Source organism: Ambystoma mexicanum, chromosome 5q, assembly GCF_040938575.1.
Source record: "Ambystoma mexicanum isolate Mex_15411 chromosome 5q, UKY_AmexF1_1, whole genome shotgun sequence".
Classification (NCBI taxonomy): Eukaryota; Metazoa; Chordata; class Amphibia; order Caudata; family Ambystomatidae; genus Ambystoma; species Ambystoma mexicanum.
The window spans coordinates 1,236,287,668-1,236,315,487 of NC_090933.1; the positions used below are offsets into that span (position 1 = coordinate 1,236,287,668).

At 45.9% G+C, this 27,820-nt stretch overlaps 1 protein-coding gene across 1 annotated transcript in view; it reads left to right on the plus strand.

Annotated features, from left to right (window-relative positions):
• Positions 1-6,590: 6,590 nt before the first annotated feature.
• Positions 6,591-27,820, plus strand: part of THEM6 (thioesterase superfamily member 6) — a 68,166-nt gene continuing 46,936 nt past the window's right edge. Inside the window, exon 1 of the mRNA XM_069621743.1 lies at positions 6,591-7,163. Within this exon, the coding sequence (XP_069477844.1) occupies positions 6,660-7,163 (504 nt within the window). The 5' untranslated portion in view covers positions 6,591-6,659. The remainder of the gene's footprint in view (positions 7,164-27,820) is intronic.

Here is a 27,820-nt window from a genome sequence, read left to right on the forward strand (position 1 = left end):
CAAAAGGCGAGTGAAAATCGAGGCTTTAAAACACTTAATAACGATGTGCCTGGCGTTGGTGGAAAAACGTGGGCTCTATATGGACAAGATTATGAACCGTTATCAAACCCTTACACCAGAGGTTTGGTGGACAAAGCTACCGAATGGAAATTCGCTATCATTGACATTAGCAGTAGTTATATAGGTAAGAAAGTTAGAATTGCAGTCATGTTTCTTTTAAAATTGGTATTTTTATCTAAAATAATGAAGATGAGGACATTAATTTAAGGATCATGGGCTATAGATGGTAATGATGATTTGTGCTTTTTAAGGGGAAGAGGATGATATAGAATTTTTATTGAAATATGTAATACCGAAACATTTCTTTACAAGTCAACTGATGGAAAATTAAAAAAAGAAAGCTTCAATTATATTCTTTTTGCTTCACATAGTTCTATGCCAAAATCAGAAGTCCCTTGCAGGGATTCATATCACCCTGTGGACAATAAGAAAAAGAAAAGGGAAAAGGAAAAACGAAAAAGAAGAATTACCATTCATAAATTGCACATTTGTCTCTATGCTTACTCATGGTATTTTTTGTAGTGTAACTTCCCTTTATGACCTTGGGTATCAAAAACTCCCAGCAACATAATTCTATGTCAAGACTCGGAGGCTCAGATTATGCTTTACTTCTCTTTACTAAACTCGAGCAGCAAAATATTAAACAAACATCAATCATGAAAAACCATAAGAAACTACAATTCCAATAAAACCCAAAACATTTGTAGTTCGTTTTTCATTGGTGATCAAACACGTGACTCCTTAACACCAATCACCACTACTTCTCCTCTATAACATGTCAGAAGTCCTTAGTCCTTCCTCTTTCTTTGCTGCTCGAGCAGCCGAGATAAGTACCCTTATATATTTTTCCTAATGTGGGTGAATGTTGTGGAAGTCTGTGACAGATAAGTTAATGAATTAGCAGCGCGCTCGCGCGTAGATACGCTCAGCGCTCTGCGAGAGGGATTTGGCGGACCATATCCGCAGGGGATAGACGCGACGGGACCTTTTCGTTCCGGCGTCGGTTTCCCTTCGTGCCGAGACTCGGCATACACGGAAGTTCGCAGAGACGCCGCGGGAGTTCCGGCGTCGTTGCGAACTTGTGTATGTGAGAAGTTCTCGCAGTTTACAGGGATCCACGTTACGGCCTTAAATTCACAGCCTTTGAAGTCCTGAAATAACGCATCGACAGCGGGAAGCTGCTTCGTGTCGTGCGAGATTGCAGCAGGATTTGCTGGCCGCGGGCGCCATCTAGTGGCGCTTTATGATACCGCAGGCACAAAGTTGACTGAAGGTTTTAACCTGCTTAAGACACCGAGCCCTCATTCTGTCCACTGGGAGGAGGTACAAGAGAGTGCGGCAGCTGATTGACGGGCACAGCCCCAAGTAAAACTGTTAGTGGAGACTCGCCTAGCTACATCATTACTATAATTGTGACGGGGGCAGCCCAAGTGAACTGCATAAGCTTTACATAAGTGCTACCAAGCACTGTGAAGATGAGTGATTATTCAGACGACTCTCAAGGCCCTCATGTCAGTGGGCTGCGCATGAGTCAGGCAGTCCAGAGATTAGAGAGTGCCGGGAGCTCCCGAGAAGACAGGGGCATTTTGAGGAGCCTGGCCGCGTTGTCGCAGGACAAGCAACGCAAGCGGTAAGGGGGAAGAAAGCATTCAACCCGCAGGGACCGTAGCGCCCAGACCCCCCCGGGTTCACCCCGCAAGGCCACGGGGAAAAGGAAGGCGAGATCTCGAACAAGGCGGGCCACAACTTCTAGCGAATCAGACGATGATTACTGCAGAAGCAGTTCAAAATCTGAGGGCTACACCTCATCCGATTTTCAAACCTCCCCAGAAGAGGCCGAGAGCCCACCTAAGAACAAGAAGGGCAGGAGGGAAAGCGAGGATCCTATCAAGGACGAGTTTGATCCCGATGATCTAGTGCATCCCCGGTCCAATGAATGGGACCCTCCAGAGAAGATCGCCGAATACATTAGGCGACGCTTGAGAGCACCCCTAAGTAAACAAGCGAGAGCTAAATTGAGGGCAGAATGCCCAAGGCCTAGAGTGCTAGATGGAGTGGCAGAGACCCCTGAAATTGATGACAAGATTCTCACGTTCCTGGGCAGGTACGGCAGGGACGTCAAGAAGGGCACTGATAGATCCTGGCACGCCTGCCAGGATAAACTGCTGGATTTACTAGGGCCAATTACTAGAATTTGGCAGTTGGCAGAAGAGGCGAAAATGAAAGGAGAGCCCATAGATCCGGATGTGGTAGCAGGCTGGGCGCAGAGGACCCTCTGTCTGCTAGGGAACGCCAATACAGCGTTGGCGACCGAGAGAAGAAGGTCCATTCTCATGAAGCTAGACTCCAGACTGGGCGAAATGGCGGCCTCCGAACAAGCTATGGCGGCAAAAGGCAAGCTGTTCGGAGACGCATTCATCAAGGACATGGCAAAATTCGCCAGTACTTATGTGTCGCTAGATAGAGCTCAATCTTCGTTGAAGAAAATCTTTAGCCGGAAGGTTTTCGATAGGGCTGGAGGAGGAAAGGGCCGCTCGTCCAGCCGTGGTCAATTCAGAGGCTCCTTCAGGGACAGAACTTCCTGGCAGCAGGAAGACCGAAGATTCAACCCCTTCTTCCCTTCCAGGGGAAGAGGCAGGGGTAGAGGCTGGAGGGGCAATAGTAGACAGCAGCATCAAGGTAATTCAGGTAAGAAATATAAAATGCGCACAAAGTTCGCATGTGAGTATTCCTCCAGTAGGAGGAAGAGTGCGTTTGCATGTAGAGAAATGGGAAGAATTGTCCTCAGATGTTTGGATAAGAGAAACCGTGAGAGGTTTTCAGTTGGAATTTTGGCAAGAGCCATATCAGGTAGAGCTGCCGAGGCAGATTCAGTTCAGCAGGGAAGACGAGAGCCTTCTAGACAAAGAGGTGGAGTTGCTCAAGCTCAAGAACGCAGTGGGCCCAGCTTCAAGAGACCCAGGAGGTTTTGTAAGCAATATCTTTTTAGTAAAAAGGAAGAACAAAGTAAGACTGGTGATAAATCTGAGGGGTTTGAATTACTTTCTGGTATACAGGCATTTCAAAATGGAAGGTATTCATCTTTTGAGGGATGTTCTCCAACAGGGAGATTGGTTGGCACGAATAGACCTCAGAGATGCATACTTGACGATTCCTATACAGGCAGAGCAGACGAGATTTCTACAGTTTCTATGGAAAGGACGGAAATGGGAGTTCAAATGCCTTCCGTTCGGGTTAGCTTCAGCACCATGGTGCTTCACCAAATTACTGAAGCCAGTGGTAGCATTCCTGAGAAAGCAGGGGATCAGGTTGATTATTTATCTGGACGATATCTGTCTGATGTGCCAGGACAGGGGAGTGCTAGTTCAGCAGGTTCATATGACTGCAGGATTGCTCCAGCAGCTGGGATTTCTAGTGAACTGGGAGAAATCGGAGCTAGAACCAGCGCAAGAGATGGAATTTCTGGGGTTCAGCTTAGAGACGACTCAAGCGTTCTCAAGCTCCCGTTAGACAAAGTAAATTCAGTGAAAAAAGAGATCAAGTGTATGATGACAAGACGAGAGGTGTCTTTGAGGGAGATAGCGAGACTAGTAGGTCGTCTGTCATCATCAATTCAAGCGATATTCCCAGGTCCGCTGCATTACAGAGCGTTGCAGAGACTGAAGATAGAGCACCTTCGGAGAGGCCTATCTTACGAGCAGGCAGTGGAATTATCGCAGGAAGCGAGACTGGAATTGGAATGGTGGTACCATCACATGGAAGCATGGAATGGCAGGGCGATATTTGGCTCATCCCCGGACCTAGTGATAGAATCCGACGCCAGTCGTTGGGGATGGGGAGCCAGGTGCGGAGACCAAGCGACAGGAGGGAGATGGTCGAGCGAAGAGCTAGGTCTCCACATCAATTGCCTGGAACTTCTAGCGGGCTCCTTCGCTGTGCAGTGTTGGACGCAGGAAGGGGTCAAGGCTGCCATTCTGTTGAAAATGGACAACGTTTCGGCAGTCAGATATATAAATCGGCTGGGCGGAACAAAGTCGAAGAGGTTGACAGAGATGGCCAAAGAGTTTTGGCAGTTATGTCTTCAGAAGGGTATAACGGTGAGAGCAGAGCACTTGCCGGGGGATCTCAATCAGGTAGCAGATTGGAACTCGAGGTACCTGAGGGACTCCAGCGATTGGTAGTTGGACGAATCAGTGTTTCAGGAGCTGATGCGTCGCAGGGGTCCGTGCCGGACGGATTTGTTCACCTCCAGGCTGAACAGGAAAATCTTCAGATTCTTCAGTTGGAGACCAGATCCGGAAGCGGCAGCGACAGATGCATTTCTGCAAGTTTGGGGTCCAGAACAGGAGTATGCCTTTCCCCCCTTCGCCATGATAGCGCGCACAGTAGCGCAAGTCAGGCGTCAAGTAGCTACATTGATTCTGATAACGCCAGACTGGAGAGGGCAGCCTTGGTTCCCGGATCTTCTGGAGTTGTCTTTCGAACCTCCGATTCGGCTGCCGGTCAGAGAAGATATTTTGCTAAATCCAGCTGGAGAGCTGCATCCGTTGGTCAGGTCAGGGAGTCTGAGCCTCTTAGCGTGGGCGATTTCAGGAGAAATTGGGCTAAGCCGGGACTTTCGGGCACGGCTCAAGAATTTATCAGAGAATCCTGGGCTCCAGCTACAGGGAAAGCTTATAGACTGGCATGGACTAGATGGGATAATTGGTGTTTGGAGAGACAGGTTGATCCCTTACGTACAGATGTAGTACACGTGGTAAATTTCTTAGCAGCACTAGCAGCGCAGGCGAAGGCCTACAGGACGATTAATAATTACAGGTCAGCAATATCTGCAGGGCATGCATATATAGAGGGTAAGCCAATAGGTGAGCATCCTCTGGTATGTAGGCTTATGAAAGGCATTAAATGCATGAGACCTCCTACACCTAGATATTCTCGCTTATGGGATGTCAGTATAGTGTTGAGAATGTTCGAAGCTTGGCCAGATAATGAGTTCTTGTCTAGAAAAGCTTTGTGGGCTAAATTAACCACATTGCTATGTCTTATTTCTTGTAAGAGGGTATCTGACGTGAGAGCTTTGGAAGTAAATAGGAAATCTTTTTCCCCTTTAGGAGTAGTGTTTTACATAGAGAAGAGAACAAAGACGAACATTAAATCCGTTGAGTACATGGCTTTCCCGGACAGGCCCAAATTGTGTCCAGTCAGATGTCTGAAAGTGTATGAGGAAGAAGCGAATAAAGTGAGGCCTGCGGGGGAATGTCAGTTGTTGATAGCTATCAGAAAACCTTTTAGAGCAGTGTCATCTGCCACTTTATCTAGATGGGTTAGGTGGTGCATGGAAGAAGCAGGTGTAGATGTGAGTCAGTTTGGTGCACATTCCACTCGAGGTGCTATGGCGTCATCTGCCTTTTTGGCAGGAGCACGCCTAGAAGATATTTTAAAAGCTGCAGATTGGTCTAATGAAGCAACATTCAAGAATTTTTATTTTAGACCTGTGGAACAAGTAGCGTCGTTGGTGGTGAGTAAGCTTTAAACGAGCATAATCTGAGCCTCCGAGTCTTGACATAGAATACAGATTTTCCATACATTCGTTACAGAAAGTCATGATTCTATTAAAGACTCGGAGGGGAAAGATTATTCCACCCAATTCAATCGCAGCGATGCAAGTGGATGATGTGATATTCATATATGTTGTAATATTGTATTGGAGGATGGTAATGTTAACGATGATGTTATTATACGGTTAATGTTGCGATTGCCCACCCGTTCATGATGAGATCGGTAACAGTTTTATTTGTTTCAGGGACGGAGCAGAGAACGACACCGTGAAGGAATACCAGAGAGAATTAAGTCGTCTACCGGTTGGGGCGCAAGTTGTGGGATTAGCAAAGGAAAGAGGAAGGACTAAGGACTTCTGACATGTTAAAGAGGAGAAGTAGTGGTGATTGGTGTTAAGGAGTCACGTGTTTGATCACCAATGAAAAACGAACTACAAATGTTTTGGGTTTTATTGGAATTGTAGTTTCTTATGGTTTTTCAGGATTGATGTTTGTTTAATATTTTGCTGCTCGAGTTTAGTAAAGAGAAGTAAAGCATAATCTTTCGCCTCCGAGTCTTTAATAGAATCATGACTTTCTGTAACGAATGTATGGAAAATCTGTATTGTCTGTGGTGTCAATAAATACGTACATTATGGAGAGCGCACGTCTTTTGGCACTGGCACACCCACATCCTCACACACGCCCACGCCAGGACAGGTTCCAACTGCCATCCTTCTCAGTCAGCGGAATAGTTCTAATAATAGCAGCGTCCAACATAGTTCCTATAATCCAAAAAACAATGACCGTTTAAGCCGCTGCTAACACAAGAAGAATACCGGTGCTTGGTTATATAACACTGCTTAAAATGTTCTAGAAATTCGGACAAAACTACATACTTCAGGAAACAAATTAGAAGCGCTTGTTTAGTCTGTTCACGTCTTCTTGTGGTCTGTGCTTGAACTGGGCCTATTTTTACAGGCGGTTGGCCTTTCTTTTCTTCCTGGACCCAGCGATAGCTGTCAAACATTCTGTGCGCTGGAAGCAATTGCCGGCCTCGCGATGTGGTTGCCCCTTGGCATTTGCTTGACCGGCTGCTTCTTTGCTCTGCTGGACGGCTGGTACTGGCTGCGCACCCCGTGGGTGATCGCCCGAAACTGGCTGCAGCCGGCGGTGCGGGACTTGCTGGCCGAGCACACGGTGCGGGGCCGGGTGATGCCGACGGACCTGGACTGGCTGATGCACATGAACAACGGGCGCTACCTGCGCGAGGCGGACTTCGCGCGCTTCTCGCACTTCATGCGCAGCGGCATCTTCCCGGCCCTGCGCGCGCTGGGCGCCAACATGGTCATGGCCTCGTGCGCGGCGCGCTTCCGCCGCTCGCTGCGCTTCCTCGAGCCCTTCGAGGTGCGCACGCGCCTGCTCTGCTGGGACCAGAGCGCCTTCTACGTGGAGCAGCGCTTCGTGAGCCCCCGCGACGGCCGGGTGTGCGCCGTGCTGCTGAGCTGCCAGCACATACTGGCCTCCAGCCCGGACAAGGTGGTGCAGTACCTCTGCAAGCGCAAGGTAAGGAACTGCGGGGTAGCGCCCGCTGTAGCGTGCACGCGCCCTGCTATGCATGCGCGCTCCCGTCCACAGCGCATTCGCTGTCCGTGGTGCTGGAGCTGCAGTGCTGCAGACCATGATACCTCCCTCCCTCTCTCGCTGTGAGGCTTTCCCGGAGTTATCTATCCCCTCCCGTGTAGCCCCGTTAGATTTAAATAGGATCGCCTTTCCTCTAAACCTTCAACTAGCTTGGAATGGTGCGGTGCCATTCCCTTCTATAGGGTTACTCACAGCAAACCTGTTCCACCTTCAACTAGCGAGTAATGGTGCGGTGCCATTCCCTTCTATAGGGTTACTCAAAGAAACCTGTTCCACCTTCAACTAGCTTGGACTGGTGCGGTGCCATTGCCTTCTATAGGGTTACTCAAAGCAAACCTGTACCACCCTCCATTACTTTCTATAGGGTTACTCAAAGCAGTCCTGTACCACCTTCAACTAGCGAGGAATGTTGTGGTGCCATTGCCTTCTATAGGGTTACTCAAAGAAAACCTGTACCACTCACCCCGGTAACGTTGATTTCAATGGGGTCACAGACCTGCCACACTCAACCTTAATTGATCTGTTGATAGACTTTAATGGGATCACCCACTCGTTCAATCCCCCTCCCCCTTTGAAGAGTAGGCTACGCAGACATTCATCCCCCACCAGTTGCACAAGCCCTACAGACTGATCATAATCGCTCCACCCTCGTCGATCTCCTTACCCGAGATCTAGCATTCCCCGACAGTATCTTGCATGATTTAACCCCCTCCGAGTTTCAATATTCTGGCGACTGATGACTGGGAGACTCAGGTGGGGATTCACTATACCTTCTAAGGATAATCTACCAAAACTCCTGCCGAGGGGCCTGCCATTGCTGTTGATCTGTTCGTCAGACTATCCATGACTGTTTTAGTGTGCAAATAACCCCTTCAATACAACTTCCAATTAATATTTGCCAGATGTTCTAACTATAAATTGTATTGGTTACTTGCATGTCAAAGGCTGCATTCATTTCTGAGGTGGATATTGCTAAAGATTGGATAACCGAGGAATATTTCAAAATACAAACCCTTTTGACCGAATGAAAGACTTATGATCGAATTGTCGTCAAACATCAATTCATTGAATTGCAGAAATCTTTATGTAATATAGATTAAAGCAAAACCTATTTTCTCCGTTCCTTATTTCCTTAATTGGCGCAGTGTAAATGTTTATTACATTACAAGTAGCAAAAATAGTGCAAAGTTAATTTGCCATTGTTTCCCCACTGGTAGAAATGTTAGTTGTGATTCATCAGGGCCTTTCACAACTTCTCTTTTTTTTTGCTAACTGAACTCGTGAGTGACTCACCCTCAGATGGTTTTGTCATAACTTCCTCTCAAGGTGTGGTGGGTAAATCCTCTCCTGATGTATTCACTCTTTGATCCTGTCTCCCTCTCCTGTTTTAAACCATTCACTAGCCCTCCATCGATCGGAAAAGGCTTTGCAATAGTTTAAGACTCTTTGTTCTTTAAAAAAAAGAAAACGTGTACTGTTAGCGAATTTAAAAGTTTTAGAAAATGTAAAGTAAAAAATAAATACAACGGTAATAAAGAGAATGCTATTCCTTGCTGCAATGTAGAGTGCTGAAATGAAAAAAATGTCATAAAATGTGGCATTTTAAAGAAGCATACAGAATAGATACGTACCACTGTATAGACTTAAATGCGGGACCATGGATAACTTAACAAAGCAAATGGTACTCAGGGCATTATCTTGCTTTGTTCTACAGAACGTTGACAAGTGTGGGTAATGACAATGAACGTTTAAAGCTTCTGTAACTACATATAATATCTTTATTTCTGTGTCATGCTTTACATCCAGACCACGCCCTTGGGTGATTGGGCGCATTGGAGCCCTAAGTAAGACAGACTTGATGGTATTCATATTGGGCTTCTTCTTGGTCTGATAACTTGAGATCAAGTTCTCCTATAGCAATTATGAATTTCAGAAATGTTGTGCAGTTGCTCACTAAAACACAAGTTTCCTTAACTTACAATTATCTGTTTGCCTGAACCCGGACAATCCTATGAGCCGTGACATAAGGTTGTATATTGCCACTGTTCCTACTAGTTTAGCTTCTAGCTATGCTGACACCTTTTTGCGCACAGCAGCAAATAATTCTCACCGGGTGGGGTATTTTCTGTTGCGATTGCAAAGTTTATATGTTTCTGTGGTATTCTCAACTTCATGTCTGTTACTCTGGGTAGGGGATCTTTTACGTAAAATGAAGTGGCCTTCTCTGTCCTATCCAATGACACTATTCTGGTTCTTAGGGGCAATTCATGGCTCCCAACTGCACATCTCGATGGTCTTGATTTATAAAACCCCACTCCATGCTTGGTGTCTTTGGGAGCAACTCTCGACCAAGTCCAAATGGGATTGCTGCCCTTATGGTACCTAAAGTCAGTAATCCAGGAGTTTGGAATGCTTTGACAGCAACTGCATGCTTGTTGGAATTTTGCAAAGAGGCACACACCTGTAAATCTGACTATGTTGTGATAAATTACCATCTGGCAAGGGTGAGAAAGACCTGGCTTTTTTTAATTTTAATTAAATAATAAAATGATCCAGATAATTAATTCTCTGCAAGGGTAGTATGCTGGTCAGATTCCCCTTTCGTTTGCTCCATGCCAAAACTAAAGTGTGTATCTGTGCCCTGCTGCATCAGTATCTTGACTTGCAGCACCTGCTCTAACAGTGGAGAGCAGGTTCAGAGGCCCCAGTTGCCCATATGACAGCTGCAGTGACCGCCTAGTCTGCAGTGCAGGGACTCCATTTAATATATGCTCCTCTGTACCAAAAGTATGAGGATCATGAGTAGCCCGTGATGGTGGCAGGGTAAACTCAAAAGATAATCTGTGCCTGAGTTATGGCATGGTGCATGGCACTATGTGTAAACATTGAAGCCACATCCAATTTGATATCACACATTTGTCGGCTATTGTGAGCAAGCTCAGCTGTGGAAGTGATGTTTATTCTGGCCAGACAGGCTGATCCTGCCAAAGTGAGGACAGGAACCTGAATGGCCAAACCTCCTCTTTGTGAGGGTAGGTAAAGCCCTCCTCCAGAGACAGCCACACAACAGTCAGCTGTCCGGGGCCCAGGCATCAAAGGCGCACACCCATTCAAAGGGAATAGTCTCACACCAGGGTGTTGCATTTCTAAAGGCCTTTGATCCTATTGAGAAGAGAAGGGGGCAGGGTTAGTGTAGACAGGAGATATCTGTGCAGTGGAAGAAGGCTTCCAGCATCTTGTTTCTCTCTACCACTCTCTTTCCTTCCTGTCCCCTCCACTTTCTAAACTTTACATTTTACAGAAACTCATCTCAATTACATCTTACTACAGAGGTATACAAAAATGCTGTATTATTCCTCATTTATGTCTTGGGTACAAATAATTTCTGAGGAGATTAGAAATATGAGTACAACATTGCTAATCAAATCAGCTTGTTTGCTAATCAATAACATTTTAATTAGCAAACCCTGCTAAGCAATTTATGAAAACTAATTCATGCTTTGGGGTGGCAAGCTGTTCACCTCATCACCCCTACTTTTGCCCCCTTTTACGCTCATCAGCACATCCATTACACATTGCTCTATTACATTTGCTAGGAGTAGTTAAACTGTGGTTCTCCAGATGGTTTGGCCTACAACTCCCATCAACCAATACAATCTGTGCAATGGTGAAGGATCATGGGATCTTTGGACACAACTATCTGGAGAGGTGAAGGCTGCCTACCCTTTCTTGAGGAGAGTGGTTCCTTGTAAAACCGTGTGTAGTTCTGGTCTGGAGGCGTTGCTTGAAGAGAGAGCACATTCCGAAGGTTATGCTTATGCAGGACGTGAGGACTGAAGGGACTATTGCTGTTGCCGGTGAAGGTTGCATGCTATGGCCACAAAGACCATTGCAAACATGTAAAAGACTGTCCAGACCCCGGCTGCACAGCAGCTGCTTTTTCTCCTTGCAGGAAAGTTCAGCTGACAGGCTCACAGTTGGGAGCCTGTTATTGACCATTCTTTTAACACTTCACCACCCGCCTTCTTGAGCTCCTTTCTTCCTGGGCCCCACAAGGACCATTTATGAATCTTGGAAAGTGTAGTACTGAGGCAAATTCCAAGCGCCCCCTGTATAGTGACCAGTTATTACACCCAGTTCGGTTTGATTTTAGATCTTGCTAAGCAACTAAAACTGTGCTGTTGGAATTGTGGCATGGCATTCAGGCCTCACAATTAATGAAAAGCCTTTTCGTCTGCTACTACTTCATGTGGATAGCTTTGACATTCTGGGTAGTGCTAGCCATCTTTTCCAGTTGCCAGGTCAGCAAGAGCAGCAATAATGCTGTGCATGTGTTTTAATCTTTCTTAGAGCATATATGCTTTTAATGTTTTGTTTGTAGCAGTTCCCGTTGAAGAATATTGAGCGCATGGTCAATTCATGCCGCCTATCCTGTCTTTAATGTCTGTCACCTCTTCTCCGTTTGTCTTTGCAGCATTCAAATGCTGACGGCTCCTAGTTCTCCTTCAAAACAGAAGCTGTACTTGCCAGATTTAATGTTTTATCAAGCTGTTTTAGAGAACTTTTAACATTGGATGTAAAGCAACTGGCTCCATTTTAACACAGGCAGGATCGATTTTTGGAAGGAGCCGGGGGCTACCTGAAAACACCCTCCCCCCTTTGAGGGGTCAGAGTTGTTGTGCCTAGAGGAGAGGAGAGGAGGCAGAAGGAGACTAGATGAGAGCCAGCGCTAAATCCGAAAAACAATAAGTTGTTGATGGGCTGCAGGTAAAAGCAAGTTGTCGGTTCCCTGCCAAGTCCCCCAGTCAAGGAAGCTATACACAGAAAGGGTTTTTTTTGCTTTCACACTGCGCACTTAATCAACGAAATCACTGTAAAGTTTACACAGTTTAATTAAGTACAAAGCAGCCTTGACACGTATTTCCGCATCAGTGTTGTAACGCTGATTTAATCTGATTCTAATTTATTGACACTGTCTCGCAACAGCGCCTAATATAGTGGAGCCCAGTGACATGACTAACAAGAACAGCACTACGTATATCAACTAATTGCTTTTCGCACGATTTTCAAGCAATTCAAAGCCTCAGAAGAAGAACCTTACAGCTCGAAACACGTGTCAAGGCTGCTTTGTACTTAATTAAACTGTGTAAACTTTACAGTGATTTCGTTGATTAAGTGGCAGTGTGAAAGCAAGAAAAAAACATTCTGTGTATTGTTGTGCCTATGACCCATGAAGTAAAAAATCTAGATGTTATCCTGGATTCAACTATACCCTGGAGCTTTCCAGTGTTACAGTACGATTCTCAGAAAAATCATTCCCTTGCTGTCACAGGAAAACCAATGAAATAGCCTCAAAAAGCCTGTTTTGTAATATTAAAAAGGGCTGAAAGTGACCATTTGCCACTAACCGTGATGGTGCAGTATTGACAATTTCTGCACCTGAATCTTTAGCAATGAATAGTAGCATCAGACCATCGTGAAAATTGACACATGGAGGAATTTGAAGGGATCGGGCACTCTGATCAGGTTACAAGTATTAGAGATCAAATTATAGTGGAAGCCCTTTTAGATGCTGGACTGGTATTTGCATATGATAAGCTCATAATCTATCGGTTCTATGTCATTCCATCGCCAGTATTTGTTTTCACTGGGTATTTTGCTGCCGATTTTTGCCTGGAAAAACCCACCTAAATGTTTTAGTTATTTAATTGGGGGGGAGGGGTCCGCCGCACACCGTGCCTTCCTAGTTTTTTACTACCTGTCCCTTTTATTCCTTTACCCACCTCCTCCATCTTTTTCTATGAATTTTTTGGGGCAAAATGTCAGCAGCAAAAAACTCAGCGAAAAAGCCTGTTTGATGAATGAACGTCGTACCCATCTACCACAGGTGTGATTTTTACAACTATCGAAACGGCCTACATATTAATCAAAAAAGGGATGCACTGTGGTACGATGAGGAGACTAATCTTCAATCTAATAAGATAGCGGAAAATCTAGTGAGGACGCCTATCCATACATGAACTAGAAAAGGCATATAAGGAAATGTTAAAAAGCAAAAAAATTGAATATGTTGTAAAACAGTGGGAGCAATTAGAGTCCTCGGTACAATCCAACAATAGTAAGCAGTTTTGGAAGTGGGTGGCTAGAGGCTTTGTGTCCCATGGCGAAAACAGGGTCGAACAACTCTCATCAGAGATTTGTAAGTCCCATTTTCAAGTTTTTTTGTTCTTTTTTTTTTGTATGGTGATTAAAATGGCATAGGAAACTGTTGCTGATCATAGTGCTAAATAAATGAAATTCAGCCTAGAGGAGATGACTTTGATTTTAAAAACTCTACCCACTGGTAAAACTGCTGGCCCTGATGGGATACATTCAAACATCAAGGGATTTTCAAATTGGTGGCTTCCGCGATTTTGTTAAAGCTTTTTGATGCAGTAAGCTCCTCTGGGGTATTACCTCAATCATAGACGCAGAGCATAATAGTCCCCATATTTAGGAAAGGGGACTACAATGATCTTAATTGCTATAGACTGATTTTGCTGCTTGGTGTATCGGGTCAGCCTTTTGCCAAATTCCTACTATCCACAGTAGATGAATGGGCCGACAGTTTGAATCTACTCAAATCATCCCAAGGAGGATTTAGAAGAGGGTACTCTATGGTTGACCAATGTCTGTTGCTGACTACGTTGATAAATATTGCACAGTTAGGGGCAGGACGTAAAATGTGGCTTTCATTGACTTGGAAAAGGCTTTTGATTGAATTCCAAGGCATAATCTATGGGGAAAGTTAGCTGCATTAACTATACGGGCTGGGCTCTTGAATCTATTACAGTCTTTTATATGGATGCAAATGCGTTAGTGCGGGCATCGCCCTCTGGGAGGCTGGTGGATCGATTCCGAACAAATAATGGGGTGAAGCAGGGTTGTTCCTTAGCCCTGTTCCTTTTTTTTTCTTCTATATTTCTCTGATTTCAACCCTGATGTCCTGGGACCTAAGGTTAATCCTGCTTCCTTGCATGGCACAACCTTCGGATCGCTTATGTATGCCAATGACACTGCTTTGATTGATTTGAGGCCTGGGGGGTTGCAATGCAGCCTTTCCTATGCTGAGGAATATTTCTCTGTCCATGGGCTCAAATTGAATAGAGCAAAGACCAGGGTCCTGGTTTTTGGAAAGGGCAGAAACCAATCATCACGGGTTCTTAATGGAGAAATAATTGCGGTAGTAAAGTCGTATTGCTACCTTGGTTTAGTTTTTACGAAAAACTGAAAGTGGTCGGGGCATATAGCAGCAATTGCTGTGAAGGCTGTTGCAAGGGTGGGAGGATTGCTTCTATTGTATCATATGTATGGAGGGCATATGTTGGATAAGTGTCTTGATGTTTTTAAATTCAAGGTTTGTACTCTGATGATATATGGGTGTGAGATCTGGACCTACGCCAACTGTTCTATTTAGGAGAAGATTCAAAATAGAACCTTGAACTTATGAGTTGGACACCCTGCAGGTGCACCTAATAGTGCGCTGTGATTACAATTGGGGATTTCCACCACTGAGACACGATGAAAATTAGATTTGCCTGTTATTTTCTAAAGGCTTGTATAGGCCCCTCAAATAACCCTAATTTAAAGGATGCCGTTGAGGAAATCAGGGGGTCCCTTGCTCTGCCAAATTATGTAGGGCATAATGAGCGGTGTAAACAATGGACTTTATGGGGTATCTCATATATGGATCCCCCTCATTATGCCTCCCTGCCTAACCTAATGACTATGCTGAAACAGGAAACAATGAGGAAGCATTGGGAGCAGAAAATGAGTATAAGAAGCACTCTACCCTCATTTGTCTATTATGAAGGTGCAAAGGACTGTACAAGCTGTTTCAAACTGTCAAAATGTATCTCGGCTGTTTTGCTAACGTTCAGCGTTATTTCTGTGACTCATAGTGACAGTCCCTAGACATATGCGATAGGTGTATGTTTTGGCGCCTGCAGATACAAACTCCACAATGTAATCGCTGGGGGCAAGCTCCGAAGTTAGATCCGCTAGATAATAGCTGGTGGCCGGGTTGACATCCACGGGGCGCAGCCAAAGTTAACACTATCAGTGTCATGATACCGAACCCTCTCTTGCAATTTCTCTATTACATTGTACAGCTTCAAGGGTGCGTGAGCGGTTGAGAATGCAGCTATGAGTATATTTGTATTGTCAGAGGTTGTTGGATATTCTTCAGTGTATCGTCAGCATAACCAAGCCGTTTCCTCATCTATGCACACGCAGCTGCTTACATCGTAAGAATGATCGAATAAATAAGCATGAAGTTAATTTAGATCTGTGATGATGGTTGTGTTTGATGAATTAACTCTCTGTGCAAGCTTGCCACATAGCGAATTAAGGCATACGTTTGCCAACAGCCGCCAAGTAGGGTTGTCCTATATGTGCTCCATACTCAAGCGTATGCCTGGTGTTTGTAATAAGCGGCCACGTAGGCCTTTTTAGTGGCATGGTCCACACACTACAACGGAAAGCCAGAGGCTACCTGTTTCTGCTCAAGGAACATTTGAACATAAGCACACAAGAGCTCTAGGGTGATTGTTTGAAAATGCAATACCTCGTGTATGTGCCCCAATCGATAGCCCTGTTTAAAGCAGCCTGTAACTCTATCATATACACCAGGTGCATGTCAGCCTCCGACCTTCATCTTTGTGCATTCACCAGGCCTGTTTTGTCTCGATGCATGTGCGACAAAGCTGGAACATTAGCTTGCTGTTACATTTATAGGGCAGCACGGGTAAGTAAATGCCTTGGGGTGGATAGACCTCGCACCTGATTAAACCAAAATACTGGTCTACATCTCCAAACTTGTCACAGATGATCTCGGGGTGTTCTAGCGGATAAGGGTTGGTTATAGACTGGTGAAATCAAAATAGTGTATTGGCTCACCCTCCGAGATGCAGTGTGGTAACTTCAAAGCATTTGCAAAACGTATATACAACACATCACAGGGTTCTATGGGGATGGACAGTTTTTTCTCTTTAAAAAAACAACGCACTCTTGAATTGTTTTGCACCATCGTCTCTGAACCAAAAATGTTGCAGTTTCAAGCAAGCCCAAAGAACATGTACAATTTCTACACTCTCAATTCCACACTTCAAACAACTATTGTCCTTTTCAAAGTCCGCTTTAGTTTTTATTGATGACCAGTACCAGTTGTATAGTAATTAAAACGATGAACATTTCAAGCATGCTTCTCCTAATGCATCGCTGTGGCATAATACATATTTTTTCCTTTGACTCGTTATAAGTTGCTGAATGTTCCCTTCCCATTGAAGAATAAGGTTTTCTGATCATACTACATCCAACATTTTTATAGAACCTAGTGATACTGCCCCTTAGGTGAACCCCTATTTAGGTAACCTTTCCACTGTCTGAAAAGCAGTGCCACCAAGCCATCTGGATGAACAAGCCTTCACTAAGCGACATTTAAGTTGCCAACAATGACATTGCTGTAGCAGTAGTTCAGTAATAATTTCTGGTGCAAACCGGAACTGCATTGTCGTGCAATTATGTCCACTATCCTATATATCTCCTTGTCTGCCCAGTTACGCCCTATAAAGGGGGTACTTTCATTTGGTTGGTACCCAAACAAATTAATAACTGCCTTAACCCAAATCTGGCATGGATTCAGGATATATGTTTCTCTTCGACCCGGTCAGAAGCATCTAATGACACTACCATTTTGGATGACTGGGAAGTTAGGATTTCTGAGGGTGTTTTTAGGGTAAATTCTAGGGTCGGCAGAGCCGTACCTAGGGTCCGCAGACCTCCAGCTCACGGAAGGCCCTAACTCATTCCAATGTCCCAAAGAAGTCGAGGTCCACGCAAGGAGCAAAGAGTAACTGCTGTTTTATTATGACAAATGAGCAGGGATAACATACAAGGGCCAAATCATGTCCAAGCACATCTCATCGAGTCTGGGCTTGCAGGCCCTTTTTGTACACCCGTGACATCACAATCAGCGTCACTTACCAAAATCTTTCCCTGAACCTAACGCCACTCCGGGTTGTCTCCCTGAGTGGTAGGTCCAGTATAGGAGCATATAGTGCGCGTCGTTGCTGGTGGACACTGTGTCAGGTGGTATGCTTGGCTGGAGATTCCGGCCGCCAGCCCCTATCCCCCAATGTCCTGATTGGTCTGGCTGCGGGCCCCCAAGCCTGGGATCACCGCTGTTCCCAGCCCGCGAGACATCTGTTCTTTTACAATGTGTATCAATAAGGTGCGACTATGTGACAGTGTGTAACAATGAGGTCTTGCTAATACCACAAGAGTAATCTAGTCGCAGTGCATATTGTAGATAGATTGTTACAATTATGTTGCAAGGCACAGCCTTAGACGTGAGACGGCTGCATCTTCCCAGCTTCCAGACCTTGGCATCCTGTCGATCGGCAGGGTCGCTGGTGAAGCCGAATTACTTCAATTTGATTTGTATTTTAGCTTGAGGCATTCACTCCTGTAGCTGGGCTCATCGTGGCACAGTGGGTGAGGAATGTCACTTGCAACATCGTGGCCTTGGAGGGGGCAGTCCCTGCCATGGTGATTCTGCTCGCTCAGCAGCTTTAAGCTTTGGGGTCTCTTGTGAGGCGATTCGAGTGTGCTGGATTTGTCTGAGGCTTACTTCAACTCTGGCTATGCTTTCAATATAATTGCTCAAAGGCTAACTACATGTCGTGGGTGGCCAGGTCTCTTGAGTGCTCCTATCCATCCATAGGGTTAATAGCGAGTAGCATCTGCAAGCATATACACAAGCTCTTCTGGCATCTTACGTTTTTGCAGTGCGGTAGCGGGCCTATATGAAAAATAACAAACGTGCAGACAGGATGTGTGTCACTGTCCTCTAGCTCATAGACCTGTACGCGTATGTTTGTGTGGATTGGTGTGTGAGTGTCCCAATTGTGCCGACTGCACGTGTGCTTCCTGTCTAACGTGGCTTTGTCGTCATGAAGTCTCTAATGACCTGCAGCATGGCTTGCAGGGACGTCAACCGATTTGGTCCATAATGTCGTCTTCATCTCCGTCTTGGTTGTTGTTGCTTGTGTTGCCTAGTGGTCGTGCCATCGTGGGATTGTGTGGGCGGATGGCTGGATATCTTTCGTGATGTGAGTTTGCGATGGGAGCGGTGAGACAGGCTGCAATCTCGGATAGTCGATAATTATTCGGTCGGGAATGCTTTTTCTGGTTGGGGGTCCTGTCAGGAGGGAAGGGATATTCGGGTATTCCCTCTTCAGTCCCCCCTCAGGTCGACTTGTCGACCACAACATTGTTGCTTCTCTTATCATCTCTCAGGTGCCAGACCTTCATAATTTGCGCAAGATGTCCATAATGGTTCACATGATCGTCGAACGACCAGTACATGTACACGCATCGCCCTCCGGGCTTGCAGTAGACCCATTTTCTAACATAAATCTTGGGATTCCTTGGTTTTTCTAGTTTCATCGATGGCGGGTAAATGTCTGATTCCATTAGCTGTTGTCGTAGTCTCTCACGTTCCATACGTATTATGTCTGTGTTGGTTGTCCTCTGCAGGTAGAAGTAGCTTCAACTCGATCATTTCTTCTGCAGTCGTCTTTGATTTTGCCATGCACGCGTTTATCCCAAGTGGAGAGGCCAACCCCAGAATCAGGCCACCTGCTAGTATTTTTAGAACATCTGCTAGCCAGGACGGCATCCATGACCACAAATATGAGAACCAGCTTCCGTCCTTCTTCAGGCCTTTTGATTCTTCTTCCATTTTTAGCGTGCATTTTTGCCAATTGCGACACTGCTTCTGATAATGTTCTGTTATCTTCATCATTTGCCGGTAGGAACGTGCAGCAGGAGCTTCCTATTTTCGCGCATACTCCTCCTTCCATAGCTGTGAGCAGGTCCAGAACGTGCCTGTTCTGTAGGGCCACTAATCGTTTAGCTCAGAGCTCTTCTTTGTTTGCGTCGAATCCCTTGACTGATGAGTTTATTTTCATAATTAGCTCCCACCACGTTATCTTGAGCGATTTTGCATATGTCTGGAATTATGTCTGTATTATTGCTGAGAAGAACATAGCAGTCCTGCTGAACATCCGATGTGATGGTGGTACTTCGTCGAGTGTAGTTTCAGATTTGCCCCATAAGTAAATACCCTGTCGCTTTACTCTTCGTAATGGGGCCTCTTTGGTGATGTCCCGACCAGATGGTGGTGTGGTAGGTGGTAGCGACCGTTTCCTTCGCTTATTGCCTTCATCCATTTTCGGGAAGTTTTCCATCTTGACATGTTTTTGAGGTACTACTAGCGAGGGTACATTGACATGTGCCAGGGAGTAGATCCCTCCCCCCTCCCCAGTTAGGTGGCAGTTTATCGTATGCTTTTGTCCCACATGCCCAATAATGGTCCATCAGTGCCATTGTGCCTGATCACATGTCTCCTATCTTCACTATCCTCCTGCATCCCTCGTTTGTCCCCACTTCAATATCCCCATCGTGCTGGTAACATAGGGTTGGTGTTGTAAGAGGAATTATTATTGTCAGTGGTCCATCTTCCTTATCCAGCCATGTCAGCAAACTTGCACTCTTAGCCCATTCATTGAGACACTTGTCGTTTTCTTCCTGGACCTTGTTCACTGCAACCTTTGTTAATGTTAATGGCTTGCTTCCCACCACTCCATCCACCCATCCTTCTTTAGTATATACTTTCCCAAACACCAACAGCTGGGGGCGTTCCCAGCAACCGGGTTCTCTGCCTGTTTCTCTGGCGTTCCATTTGAATGGCAGATAGTCTAACTTCACTGCCTTAGTTTCTCCTTTTACTGGTCCGTCACATATATACCGGAGTGCTTGTGTGTGTTGCCAGCAGTTGTCAAACATAGGTAATGTGTTTATAAAGCTATCCTCGTACGGTATGTTGCTTTTGATCTCCACTGGAGGGTTGCTGTTTTCCCTTGGAATCTCCCCCTTGTTTGGAACAAGGCGAGGTATAGGAGGCATTGTGCTGTCGTTGCTGGAACCTCTGTGACTACAAAGGTTCTGGAAGCGCTCATGGCATACGGGATCAATGAGCAGACATAGCAGCTGTCCCGTGCTGTGTCTTTACCAATTTGTGACATGTGCTTGTACCACATGTTGTTTGTGACATGTGCTGTACCAGTGAGATATGTGTCAACTCCATTAACATCAGTACCAATGCTATGCTTACCCCTCCTTACCTTCTCATTCTTGCTGGTCGTACCACCTGACACTGTGCTCGTTTCAGCTTGGGTAGGGGGAACGTTAGTATGGGGAGTTGCAGAGACAAGCAGTGCTGAGTACAGCTGCAAAATTACAGTGGCTAGCAATCCGGTGGATAACATGAGCCACACGGTTGTCATAATAAGCTTTATTATTTTCGCCATCAGTAAATATACCTGTACACTTCTTACCACCTTTGTCCTGTTGTTGGATGAGACGATAAAGTTGCCCGCCTGGAAATCGCGATATAAAGCTTTATTTATATTAGTATTTCAAGCCCGATTTACTAAATAATCAGTTAGTGCCCATGCAAACAATTGTTCCCATATTTTGCTATTGATCTATTTCTAAGTATGGGTAAGGCGTTGTGAAGCTGTGGGTACATTTGCTCTAGGTATTCTATAAAAGCATTGTAGTAAACGCGTGGTGGTCTTGGCCGGGAGTGTATAGGCCTTCGTATAGCATGAATGTATTGGTGGGACACTGCTTCAGGGTGTTCAACGGGGGGGTAACATCTGAATCAATTTTCAACCTACTTTTAACATTTATACATACGCATTTTACATAGACGCAGAACCGTGCATGTGCGGTAAAGAAAAAGACTATGCTTAGACAGTGTGAACACAGTGTATTCCTAGTGGGTGTGTGTGTGTGCTGTGTTTGCACATCTACATCAAGCATCATACATTTCCCAGTGGGTAATTCCTGTGCAGTTCTATGATATTTAGTTTATTAATTCAGTGGAAGGGATCAAGTGCTTGTTACCTCCTAGTCATAGGGTGACGGACATGCTCTTGTTCATCTGTGCTCATGGGACTGTTTGAGCTTGATGTTATTGCTAGTGGGGCACTGTTATTATCTTGTATATTTTGTGCTGCTGTAGCGTTGGCCCTGTCGAAGCAGAGCTTCGGAGAGGCCGATGCTTTGTAGGCCTTGATGTCATGGGTGTGATGCCACGCTTTTACCCCTTAATTTCACAGCTCTATTTGTAACCACCTCAACAGTATGCGGTCCTGTGAATCTGGGAGAATTCCATTTCCGGCAATAGTTACGCAGTAAGACACTGTCCCCTTCTTTGATGGGTGGTGCTTTTGCTGTGTCCTGAGAGTCACATATTTCTTGTAGATCATTCTCCGACCTCCCCTGTGTCCGTCGGATCTGTTGAGAGATAAAGGAGGCACTAGTAACCAGTGAAGTAACATAGTCATGCATCTCACTTCCAAACATTTCGGCCGTTCCTTCACAATCAGAAGTTGCCCTTATAGGAGGGGCTAGTGGGAGGTGCATTTGCCGACTGGTCACCACCTCATGGGGCGTGAGGTGGTGGTCCGACCCTGGTTTATTCTGTACCTCAAATAGAGCGAGAGGCAGGCAGTAGAGCCAGTGATTTTTAGTTGTCTGTTGCGTTATCGCTATTGTCTCCTTCAGGAGGCCGTTAAGACGTTCACAAATACTGTTGGCCTGCGGGTGATATGCACAAGCAAACGTGTGCTGTATACCTAACCATGTGGTTATATGCTGGAACAGTTCATTGGCAAAATGGGGTCCATTGTCTGATCGTAGGACTTCACAGACACACCACTGTGGGAACACCACTCTGACCAGGAACTTGGCGGCCCATAATATCGGGATGGGAGCATGGGCCTGCTTCTATCCACCTAGAGAAGGGACATACTACCATGATCATGTAGCAGTAGCCTTGGCATACATTTATCATATCGACATAGTCGATGTGAAGGTGTAGGAAAGGGCCTTTGGGTGTGGGTATCACTCCTTTGTTAGTTTGAGCGTATGGCCTGCTGTAAACTGTTGATATGTGAGGCATTTACTGAAAACATTTCAGACATGAGCATTTAGTTCGGGGCAAAACCATGATTCCTTGATGCGTGCCGTAATTCCATCTTTCCCTGTGTGGGCAGGATAGTGTAGTTGTGTTAATGCTATTTCTAATAGTGCAAGAGGCATGACTACTTTCTCTGTATTGTTTTGTCTCCACAGGGCATCCGTGGGGGACATTGAGCACCCTCTGTTTATCCACAGTTCCTTTTCACTCATTGGGGCTGCTGCCTGTAACTCCATTACCTGTGTCTGTGGTAAATGACTGTACCCTTCTTTCATTAGCATCTGTCTTGCCCCTCCCCTCTCTTTTTGTTTTTCTTGGAGGCCCCATAAATCTCCAAAATATGAGGCGTGCTTTTGCATAGAAGTCGGCTGCTTCATTTCCTTTTGATATTGGGTCTTCCCCATTGGTATACGCTTGGCACTTTACTATTGCGAGTTCTGTTGGGTCTGTTACAGCCTCTATTAGTTACCCTAGGAGGAGAGCGTGCTATACCGGTGTGCCATCTGCCCTTCTAATCCCTCTTATCAACAAGCTTGCTAGACCAGAATGTACTGTTAATGTCAAGTAGGCGCTATCTGAATAGATAGTGACATGTTTTCCTGCACTCTCGCTAAGGGCTAGTATCAGGGTCACTAGTTCTGCTGCTTGGGCCGAATATTGGGGAGGCAGTTAAACGCATTTTACCGCCTCGCTTGTCCAGTCCTCTTAATCTTTCCACCGCTGCCCCTGTTCTTCTTACCCCATCACTTTGGTCAATTGTTGATGACCCATCAATGTATAGTACGTCTTCCCCCCCCTCAAGTGCATCTTCCTCTACTTTACGCGTTTCTGAGTAATATTCGATAGCTTTTGTACAATCATGTACATATTCCCCTTCATCTTCTTCTGCCAGAAATTGTTCAGGGTTAACATTTTAGCATCTCACTATTTTTAGCTTTGGTCGGGAGAGGATAATTTCATAGCCTGTTGCTCTTTGTGTAGTCAGTGTGCTTTTTGGCTTGTGCAGAATCGCGAAAAGGGCGTGTGCCACATAAAGCTTTGTGGAACATCCCATTGTTATTGATTGTTTTTATACAGCGAAAGCTGCAGCAGCCAAGTGTTGTTCGCACAGGAAATGTCCTGTCATTACTGGGTCTAATTGGCCGCTGCAGTATGCAATTGGTTTGTGGCCCATGCTTGTTTTTTGTGTAACTACCGCTTTCATTACCACCCCGTTAGAGTGTGAGAATATAAAAAACTCCTTCTTATAATCAGGGGTACCTAGTACTGGTGCTGCTGATATTGCTTCTTTTAATTCGCTGAATGCCTCTGTCATTTCCTGTGTTCACCCCAGTTTCTTCTCTCCCCTTTGAGCTTCTCTGAGGGCTGTGAGCAGTGGTCCTGTGTATGTGCTGTAACCAAACACCCAGGCCCTACAATAGTTGCAATGGCCGAGGAACTGTTGTAATTCTCACACTGTCTGGGGTTGTGGCGTGTTTAGTATAGTCTGTGCCCTCTGTGGTGCTATGTGCCTGCCCTTCTGAGATATCATTTGGCCTATGCATAGAACCTCCTCCTGGCAATATTGCAATTTCGCCTTGTCTACCTTGTATCCTTTTTCTGCTAATACAGTGAGCATTTTAACCGAGTCCTTCCTGCACTCATCTTCGGTTGTACTGCAGATGAGGATGTCATCCACATATTGTAGTATCGTACTCTGTCTCGATGTTCCCTAGATCCATCTGGTTCCCCCTGTTGAAAATTGATAGCGACTTGCAGTATCCTTGGGGCAGTCTTGTGTGCTTCCACTTTGTATTGCGATACATGAAGCTCGCTAGGTCTTGGGAATCTGGGTGTAGTGGTATCGAGAAAAAGGCATTTTTGAGGTCAATCACGGTGAACCGTGTAGCCGCTGCTGGAATGACGCAAAGTTTTGTAGCTGCGTTAGCTGCTACGGGATATTCTGCTTCCACAATGTGGTTTAGGTGTCTCAAATCTTGTATGAAACGCCATGAACCCTGTTTGCCTTGATGGGGTACACAGCAGTGTTGCAAGGTGATTCTGATGGGACAAGGATGCTGCGTTCGATGAGGGCGCTTATCGTCTCATAAATGCCCTCATCTGCTTCTTTTGACAGTGGGTATTGGTGGGTATTGCATAACTCGGGGCAGAATTACTCCTTTCTTCAGTTTTATTTGTACTCCCCCTATGCTTTTGATGCACCCCACATCTTAGGGGCTTGTTGTCCATAATGAAACTGGTACTTTTGCTAAGTCCTCCTCGCAAAATGCGGGTGGTGCTGGGAGTGGTGCTTCTAGTGCCATTGCCATTTTCTGGGCCACCTCTCTGTGTGTTAACCATATCCAAACATATACACTCATTCCCAGCATCATGTCACTCGTTCCCTTTTGTTGTGAGAACAGTTTTTCATCAGACACTTGACTCAATGTACACCCTTCTGCTTGTGCTATTACTGCCCTCCAGGCCTTCCCTTCATCGTCTAGGACGTGTATGGCAACCCAATCTTCTTGTGCAACTATCCCTTCAATGTCTATTGACACAAATGTTCCTTCTTTCTTATCTGTGGGCGTTTCTGGCCAGAAAAGGTACTCACCTAGTCTTCTCCATACCTTCCCTGCTATTCCTGGTAGCCAGGCCAATGCCATATAAGTCCCATAATGGAATACCTCGAGGTCTACCAGCTCCCCCCGCTGCACGCTTTTATCACAATATGCCTGAAGTATTTAGTATTTGCCTTGCTGTGAGCATGTGTATGACTGGTGTCGAGCACACTATACCCTTATTTGTGAAAGAGATGGTCTTGTTCAGTCTACTCATTATATCACGTCCTGAGATATTTACGGGTGCGTAGTAAGGGTAGTGATAGGTCATGATCCCCAATAGATAGGGAGATGGTATCAGTAAATGGAACCACTTCACGAGCCCCAGAGAATCCTCGAGTGTTCATGGCATCGCCTGTCTAGGTGTATTTCCCTTCCCGTACGCATGACCTTGTAGCCCCTGTATCAACCAGGAAGGAGAACGTCTTGTCACCTATCGCCACCTTTATGCGAGGTTCCTCCGCAAGGTTGGGTGTTACCGATAGGATGGGACACAGTAAGGTAGTCTGTGGGCTGTCCTATCACGGGTACGGGGATTGTCTGTTGCCAGTGTATGGGTTGTGTCCCATTATTGTCACCCCTCCCATTCTTGTCCGTCTGATTGTCCGTTGCCAGTGTACCGGCCGTTGTGTCCATTAGCTGTTGTACGTCATCCTGTAACTGTGTCAGTTGTTGTACTGTCTGGATGTGGTGTTGTTGCGTTTGCTGTTGTTGCATTTGCTGTTGTGGTTGTTGCATTGTCCCTGGTACTGTTTGTGTTTGTGCTGGTTGTTGGGGCATGCCTTGCTGTTGCCCCATGGGTGGTTGTCCTGCCTGTCGATAATACCCATTCTGGCCCCCTTGGTGACTTTGTTGCCCTTGCTCTCCCCACCCCTGTTGTGCAGCTGGGTACCTACACGTGCAGGAGATGTGACCTACTAATCTGCATGTCCAACATTGGGGTGGTTCCCGTGCCTGTCATGGAAATCCTCCCTCCCCTTGGCATTGCCACCCCTGCTGTGTATAACCCCGGAACCCGCCTCCTGGATAGTGTGCTTGTGGCCCAAATCCTCGCCCCCTAGTACCTCCTCCCCTTCCTCTAAAGTTTTGTTAGTACACGCCCATGTATTCCCCCCCCCAACCGCCATTGGTTGTTGGTACTGCTGGGCTGCGTTGTATTGTGGCAGCTGCTGTGGCAGCTGTTGTTGTAGCTGTGGTTGGGGTTGGGACACTGCTACCTGGGCTGGGGGTGCAGGGCTTGTTATTCGTGCTCCCTCTAAGGCATATTTTGACAATTTCCTCTGCACTAATTTGGCCTCGTCTACTTTCCTATCCTCCGCCTTATGTTTCATCTATTACTGCCATAACCTGCAATGGTGCACTATTGTTAGTTGTATTTCTGACCATGCTTTATCCTCCATTCCCACAAATTTCTTCACTTGTCTTTGTACAGGTTCTGGCAACCGTTGTATTAGTATGTGGTAGAAGATGGCTATCGTTTTGTCACACGGCTCTCGAGTTTCGAGGCGCCATAGCTCTTGGATCTCTTGAATGTAGTTAACAGGATCTTCATTGTCCCGCATCTTGCGTGATTTAATTGCCCTTATATCTAATGTGTCAGGGTATTGTGTCCTTAGTGCTTTCCATACCGAATGCCTGCAATTCTCAAATGGGGACCCATCATGCATTGTGTTTTGTGTTGTTACCCCTGTGAACCCTGCCCTCTTCCAGATGTCATCTGCTGCATCACCCAGTATCGATACTAGCAGTCCTTTAATTCCCCCCACTTCCAGCCTCTGCCCCGCTGTCTGTTTTTCCATTTCATATATCCATTTCCCTGCCCCTCCACTAAGTGATGTCAACCTATTCTTAACGTTCTCCCTGTCTGCGTGCTTCTAGGGTATATGTTGCGGCCTAGTTCCCCCTCTCTCTAATAATGGCACCTGTGAATATTCAGCCCTCTCCTCCAGTGTCCATCTATACTGTTGTATCTGTATTGGCCCTATCACATCTTCCATGTCTGCCCTGATATCTGTGATCTCTATATTGGGTGTCCTGCGTGAGGCATCCCCGGATCCTGTGTGCCAGCCCCGCTAACATGTGTGTCCCCTGTTGTGTGTTACAGCTTCCCCATCTCTCCTGCACCCGGGGAGGTCTCGCAGCCTCTTCGTGTAGAGTGTGTGGGGTGCTGCTGTTACTGCTGTGTCCTCTGAAGTCGTGCCATTGTGTTTTCCCCTTGTTCTTTTCATCTTGAGTCTTATATTCCCATGACATCCCTGTGCCTGTTCGTGTAATGTACAGTTTACTTAGCCCTTCCTTTCCTACACCATTGCTATCTTCTCACTACAGAATCCGCCTGAGAATGTCAACTTAAGTGGTATTGGGTATCGCACTGTTACGCTTTTGAGATGAATGTTTTTAAAATTTTCCGGATTCACGTCTTCTCCTCCTGTTGCGCTCTGTTGTACGAACTCTGTCTGATGCACCCCGGCCGTTCCCACGCTACTCCCTGTGTGTCCTGTCAGTATCCATCGGGGCTGATGCTCTTTTCGTTCTTCTCGTTATGCCTCGTCTGCCCGTGTCCAATCTATTTCTTCCATTACTTCTTTGTGTACCTTCCATAGTGCTTCTTCGTCTTTGTCTCTCTTACTCCCTGCTCCCCCTGTTAATACTAACGTTAACTGCTTCAGTCTGCTTTCCTCGTACTTACGTGTGCTTTCCAGCAATATCTTCCGTCTTCAAAATGCCATTTCTCGTTTAGCTTCAATCCTTTCCTTCTCTTGTGTTCTATGCCCTTTCGCTTCCATACTCCCCTTGCTCGTTCCTCCCATTGGTGTCCCCACTCTCCGCTCCTTCTCCATCAATTCCTCCCGTTCCCTACTTTCATGCTCCACCTTCTCCTGCCTCTC